The sequence below is a fragment of the Centruroides vittatus genome, unplaced genomic scaffold (assembly GCF_030686945.1).
Source record: "Centruroides vittatus isolate TY-2023 unplaced genomic scaffold, ASM3068694v2 contig_452, whole genome shotgun sequence".
In the NCBI taxonomy this organism is placed as follows: domain Eukaryota; kingdom Metazoa; phylum Arthropoda; class Arachnida; order Scorpiones; family Buthidae; genus Centruroides; species Centruroides vittatus.
In genome coordinates this window covers 180,177-187,008 of record NW_027122248.1, presented here as the reverse complement: position 1 = coordinate 187,008, position 6,832 = coordinate 180,177, and the positions used below count along the sequence as shown (strand labels likewise).

Below are 6,832 nucleotides of genomic sequence, written 5' to 3'. Positions count from 1 at the left end.
GCGCAAACCCACGTCAGTCCCCGAAAAACTCTCCACGAGGCGAAATAGCAAAAGCAGCTAACGCCTAACCACCCCGCCAGAGGGCGGGGAAGCAAGCAAGCTCCCATATCCGTTGTGTTACGTAAGTTAAATATAATTTATTTCTTTTTCTTGAAATACGAAATATATTTCACTCGTATAAAACATAATTAAACAATTTTTAATTTTTGTAAATAACTGTACTACTTCACAAGCTTTAATATAAACCGGTGTATTCACATGTACTGTACTGTACTTAATAATAATAGATTCGAATAGACCAGCTAAAAACAATAATGCGAACTTTTTACTGTTACTATTGCAAGTCTTACGTAATTTGTGAAATGAATCACTTAACAGAAATACAGTACTTATTTAAGTACTGATATTAATTGCGTTTTAAATTACCAATTACCGTTACGATATCAAAAATTTTCAGTTTAATTTGCGTTGTCATTTCCTTTCACGAAGTAAGAAAAAAGATACGTTTGCGATATGACGTGTCTGAACTTCATTATCACTTTACTTCCTAAGAAACCCTCGGCAGGTTTATAAAGCTGAAAGGCTCTTGAAAGGTTAAAAGTTAAACGCCAAGGGTTGATGTAGAAGACACGTGTCTGATAGGAGCTGAATTAATAATGCTCACTGAAACTAATTAACTAATTGTTTAACAAACTGTAACGAAACACTATAAAGCTTACATTTTTCTTTTTAAGTTTACAGAAATACATGCAAGAATTATATTGTCAATCATTAAAACTTTTTTTTTTCATTGATTGATGTATACACATCTAAAATTTTTAAATAAATACAAGAAAAAATTAATAGCAAAAACAATTCACGATTTCATATATATATATATATATATATATATATACACGGTTTAATTGATAGCGAAATAAAATTGCACAGCTAAGAGAATGCTTAGTGAGCATGGCGAATTCCGTTGGTACGAGACCATCTTCTATCATACTGGTTAGGTTCGATAGGTGTATTGACTTCTAACTCATTCCGCTAGAAGGCGACAAGTCTTTGCTGTCGATTTGTCCGTTTTACATGTGTTTTATAAGCATTTAAAAAAAAAAATAAATTTCCGTTTTCTTAAAATAAATTTAATTTCTTTATTCGATATTAAGGCTGCCAATTATATCAATTATTAACGACCAGGAAATGACAATAATAAAATTTTCGACCGTACTGAAATTTCCAAATTTAAAAATTCTATATTTACAGTTTTGTATATCGCTATACAAAATGCTAAAAATAAATACACACAATTGTTGGTGGAAACTCTTAGAGTAACAGACTGATCCAGACTAAAATTATTCCTTTACTTATTGCATATATTCTTACATTAACGCCACTTGTTCTTTAATGAAGAGCCATATATTATTCTTGTAATATTAATGTCACACTTGTCGAAGAAAATTACTACCTTCGTGTACATTTATCAAACTATTCTTTGGAAGATAAATTACTACTTTAATATCTTGATTGTCACAACTAAATTTAAAAAAAAAAAGTGTGTTTATTTTAAAATGTTAGACAAATTTCTTATAAACTGTAACAATTAATATGGTAATTTTACAAATTATTTACTAAATAATTAATCTCAAAATTACTATTACAAATAAAAAATCTTTGTATAGTAAGCATTAATACAGTAATCCGTATTAATAAATTATTTTTATGATTATTGCTGAACCTTAATAACTAAAATTTGCCAATCATTTGTTTATTCAAAAGCAATAATGATATGCTCCGGTCATTAAAAAATAATTATCCTACACTTAATATATTATTCTGCAGCTGTTTTCTTCATAAACATATAAAATATAGAATGAAATATATTCAATGCTGACATGCAGCTGTTTTCTTTTACAAACATGAAATATAGAATTAATATATATATATATATATATATATATATATTTTTTTTATTTATTTATAGAGGAACACACTATCTTTCAATGTTAAAAACTTTATATTAAAACAATTGAAAAATATGCCAGTACTTTATGTGATTGATTGTTGTATGGACGATAAACGATTACAAATTAAAACCTCTGAATTGAAAACAGCAACAAGTTAGACAAAAGTTCATTTTTGAAATTACACTTTTCAAAAATAGCTCTTACGCATTATAATAATGTAACATTATTGATGCCGTGTCTGTATATTTTTGTATTATGATAATTTTAGTCTGTCTGTTTCTAGATTCTAGGATTTATTAGTTAGATTATATATAATTTATATTTGCATACAAAATTTATATGTATTCTTTACGTTGCTAAAAATATTTTTCAATAGAAAACATTAAATTATCCTTTTGTAAATATGTCTTAATTTATAAATTTATTTTTCAGTCATTTCAAAAATAATTCTATCACAACACAGATTTGAAAAATTTGTGATTTTTTTTTTCTATTTATAATAATAATAATAATAATAATAAAGTTCTTAGATATTTATACAGAAATTTTTTATTTATACAGGTTTGGTTTGTTTGGCTTCCGTCAGTGCTCGAGATTCGTGAAGAAATACCACAAATTTAATTCCCTAGGGAGAAAAAAAAATTTGATTTAAACACGTAAACATCGCTATCGTTATTGAAATAAAAATATAACTTTACAAATGAAATTAAGCACTCGAATAACTGCATTATTAAAATATCGTATCTACTTCGTTATTATTTCTATAATTTAAATTACGAGTATTATAAAAATTATTGTTGTTAAAAGTATAAGATGTAAAAGTGAAATGTGAAAAATAATAATTACAGGAAATGAATTTTTGTTTTGTGAAGTAATGAATGCATGTGATTTTGACTCATAGTAAATATATTGTATTTAGTTTCTTTTGAAATTATTATTAAGGTTCTATTTTGTAATAAATATTTATTACATGAAATTGCTATCATTTCATTACATCTGATAATTTATCAACTATATTCAATATATAAAAAGAGAGAAAATTCTGAATATTAACATTTAACTGACGAGAAAATTATAACTGGTTGGATTATAACTGGTTGGAATTCAAATAGAAAATTAATTTTTCTCTTTCTTATTTTAATTGCAGGAATATTCTTTTCAATAGATCATTGACTCTTCTAAGAGAATCCATGCACATGTGACTATTGATTTTAAGATATTTTCCTTCCATACCTAATCATTTTCGATAGATATTGTATTTAATCATGCTAATCTTTTTGATTTTTGTATTGTAACGATAGAAATTATCTGATATCAACAGTTTATTATCTTTTCGTGTACGAAATTAAATAAGTAAAAATTAACAAGTTGAAATAATTAATAAGAAGAATTGATTTTAGTTTTGTTTTTATGGAAATGAATAATGCAGCAGTTATTAGATGACAGTATTAAAACAAATATACCTTATACCTAAATTTAACACTATGAATATTAAATGGTAATTGTAATATTACTTACAAATATCTATTTAATGTATACCGTAATTTAAAATTTAGTCTAAACAATGTGTTTTTCCTTGAAAAATAGTGGTACCAGAATGCTCGCAGTAACGAGCAACAGGAAAAAAAAAGAATGCGAGGAATCCGGGCTTCTGGTCACCCTAGTTAAAAAGCACCTTTATCGCATCTTTAATTTTCACTGTAAGATACTTTGAAAATATAACTGGAGAAATTCAATTTGGCTCTTTATTTAGGAAAACTTTGGTATTTTGTTTCTTATGACAAAATCAATACAAAAAAGGTCAGGAATGTGTTCTGTACCTAGAAAGAACTCGCACCCGTGGTCATAAACATATAAATGTTTGTCTTTTTTATATTTATCCAGTAGAAAATATTTATATGAATATATTTATTACACATTTATATTAATTTAAACTATAAATTTATATAAAAATAACACACAATAAATTTTAAATAAAAATTGTAAGAGTCAAATGTTTTCTTATCTATGAAATTTTCATCTGAAAACCATAGATTTAATTTATGACAACAAAGACAATATATGCACTGATTATAGCTATAATGTTATGAAATTTAGTTTTTTTTCCCCTCTTCTTGTTGAATTGCTTTCCTTCTCAATTAAACTGATGAGGAGTAAAGAAAAAGTTATTCCACAACAAAAACTTAACAACAATGTAGCTTTGTGAACTATTGTGTAACGATACAGCTATGGATCAATACAACATTATCTTGTGCTTGACATTTAGAATAAAAATTCTTTAATATCTTCTTGGAAAACTGTCTCCTAGGTTATGTGTTATTTAATGTCAGCATTATTGACAGTATGTATGGAATTTTGGTATTTTATGATAAATTAACATTAATAAATACCTTCATTTAACAATGATTATGATAAATTAACATTAATAAATACCTTCATTTAACAATGATTATGATAAATCTCTTTGGAATGTTTTACAAATAGACCAATAGCAAAGACAAAATGCTTATTAGTCTGTAAAGCAATTTTCTAAGTAGACACTAAACGTACTGTACAGTACATGTATACGGAGAGATTATATATTATATATTTTGTGATGATATAATTGTCGGTAAAAATTGTTTTACTAGATAAATGATGAACAATTTTCTAATTAAAAGGCAAATTTTTTAATCTGTTTAATCAAACAACTTAAACTGTATATAATAAATACAACTAACCCAATAATTATTTCAAATATCAAATGACTAGCCAAATTCCTTTATTGGGCTATTAAGCTAAATAATTATTAAACAGTTTGGCAGGAGGCAGACTTCCAGGACACCATCTTACTGCCAAATTGCTTAGTAATTATTTACCATAATAGCCCAATAAAGGAATCTGACTGTTCATATTTGAAATTTGATTTTCAATTAAGGCCAAATGATCTGCTAGATTATTTATAATTATGAAATTTATCCAGAGATAGACCTAATGCTGACCTCTATCCAAAATTACTTATGATTTAATTAATAAATTATTGAATGCAATTATTTATACATTAATGATAAAAAACCAGTATAAGCAATTTTATTTGCTAAGGTTTACATAAAATGCAATAATTACCTGAGCATTTTTTTAGATTTTTATATAGTTTTTGATCAATGGTGTTTATATATAAATAATGATTATATAATTCTTTGATTTTAAAAAGTCCTCCTAGGAGATATTACCCTTTGCAGATCATCCTGTATTGTATTGCCTTATTCTATCAATCCATCTATCCATTACTTAAAAATGTATAGCCACAGGTATCAGTTGACACGATTTCAATTTTGTCATTATATTATTGAAACTTTTTGCAATTATTTTAAGTATTGATAATGTATAAACTTATAAACAGAATAATTTTATAACGATAATGATTACATGTGCCTCCCATTTGACTTGCATCTATGTCACTTAAAACTCTTAAACAAATCTAGTTATGCCATTGTATGTATATATATAATGATCCTAAATTATAAGTATATTTAGAACTAGAAATTCGAATTTAAATGGCATAACTTGATAATATACTTGTCTAGCATACAGAATTACAGAGTCAATTGAAGTCCATTCCAGTGATCTTTTCTTCTAAACATTCTTAAAATTACAATGAAAAATTATTTATTGTGACATCGTAATACCAGGCTACAATTTTAAAATAATTATATTATTTTTAATTTATTTAGTCTGTCCATGGAAAGAATTGACTTGAGAGCAATGTTATGGATGATGTTGCTTCAGTTAAACAAATCAGCATATTCTCTAATGATGTTGGCCAATGTGTAAATTTTATTTTTTTCTCTCACTAGATGGCAGAATAACTTTTCCATTGTGTTAAATTTCTATAGCATGTATTAACTGTAAAGAGTCATGCACTTAACTACTACAGTAAACTTCCTGGTATTCAAATATCAGAACATGAAGCTTCCATAACACTGTTTATAATGACAGTGACACGTTTAACAAATGAGGAAGAAACAGAAGTAACTTGCCACAACCAAGTGATCAATGGCTGATACTCATTGGTTAATACCCAAGCTGATTCTTTCCATGGACAAATTATAATTTAAAAACAGTAGTTCCCAAAGTGGGTACTACTGCCCCAGGGAGTGGCGAGTAAACCTAGGGGGGAAAAAAAGCGAGTGAGTGGCAGGGGGCACTGGAGGTAGGACCAAATGGTAACCATAAGCAAGGGTTTGGGTCACTAACAACCTTTCCTTTTCCTCCGTTAAAATAGGTAAGAATAAACATTGCATTTAATGGTTTCCAGATGTTGACAACAATGTATGGAAAGGACACAAAGTGTGAAGGTTGTAGAAAAGCTTTTCTAAGAATATTTCCAAGCCTTCTCACACAAGGGAAAATGGGCTGAGGGTGTTGGGTATAAGTTTATGGAACTAAGGGGATGGTGGCTCAAAAAAGTTTGGGAATCACAGATTTAAAATATATGCTCTCTCCATTTTAGTAGAACCTTGCCCCTATACATCATGCTTTTCCTAATAACAGTAGTCATGCCAGTCATATATCTCTATTCTAGGGAAATCTGAATTGAAATAACCTAACTTCGAGTCTATACTGAAAGTTCGTGTAAGGTTAACCCCTCATTATTTTTAACAGGTATTCAGGGATTAGTACTACTTCCTTGTTGATTTTTGACATATCTATTAGTTTCAATGACAATAATATCAATTATATCGTCAACAAAAAACAATTTTCACTTCATGCTGGGAGTGTTATACAGGAGAAAAATCACACTCAACGGATGTTAAAAACATGTACCATATTTTCCGGCGTATAAGACAACCCCCAACTTTTACAGTTAAAATATAAAGTTTGGGATATACTCACCCTGT

General features: G+C 27.5%; 1 protein-coding gene and 1 long non-coding RNA gene across 2 annotated transcripts in view; one reads left to right on the top strand and one right to left on the bottom strand.

Moving 5' to 3' along the window:
* The first annotated feature begins 39 nt into the window (after positions 1-39).
* Positions 40-2,928, top strand: LOC136977180 (uncharacterized). The gene is made up of 2 exons (XR_010881049.1): positions 40-121; positions 2,514-2,928. It is a non-coding gene; the product is annotated as an uncharacterized lncRNA (long non-coding RNA).
* The window catches only part of LOC136977174 (UPF0415 protein C7orf25 homolog), a 35,504-nt gene continuing 31,155 nt past the window's right edge, over positions 2,484-6,832 (bottom strand). Inside the window, exon 6 of the mRNA XM_067272621.1 lies at positions 2,484-2,577. Within this exon, the coding sequence (XP_067128722.1) occupies positions 2,506-2,577 (72 nt within the window). The 3' untranslated portion in view covers positions 2,484-2,505. The remainder of the gene's footprint in view (positions 2,578-6,832) is intronic.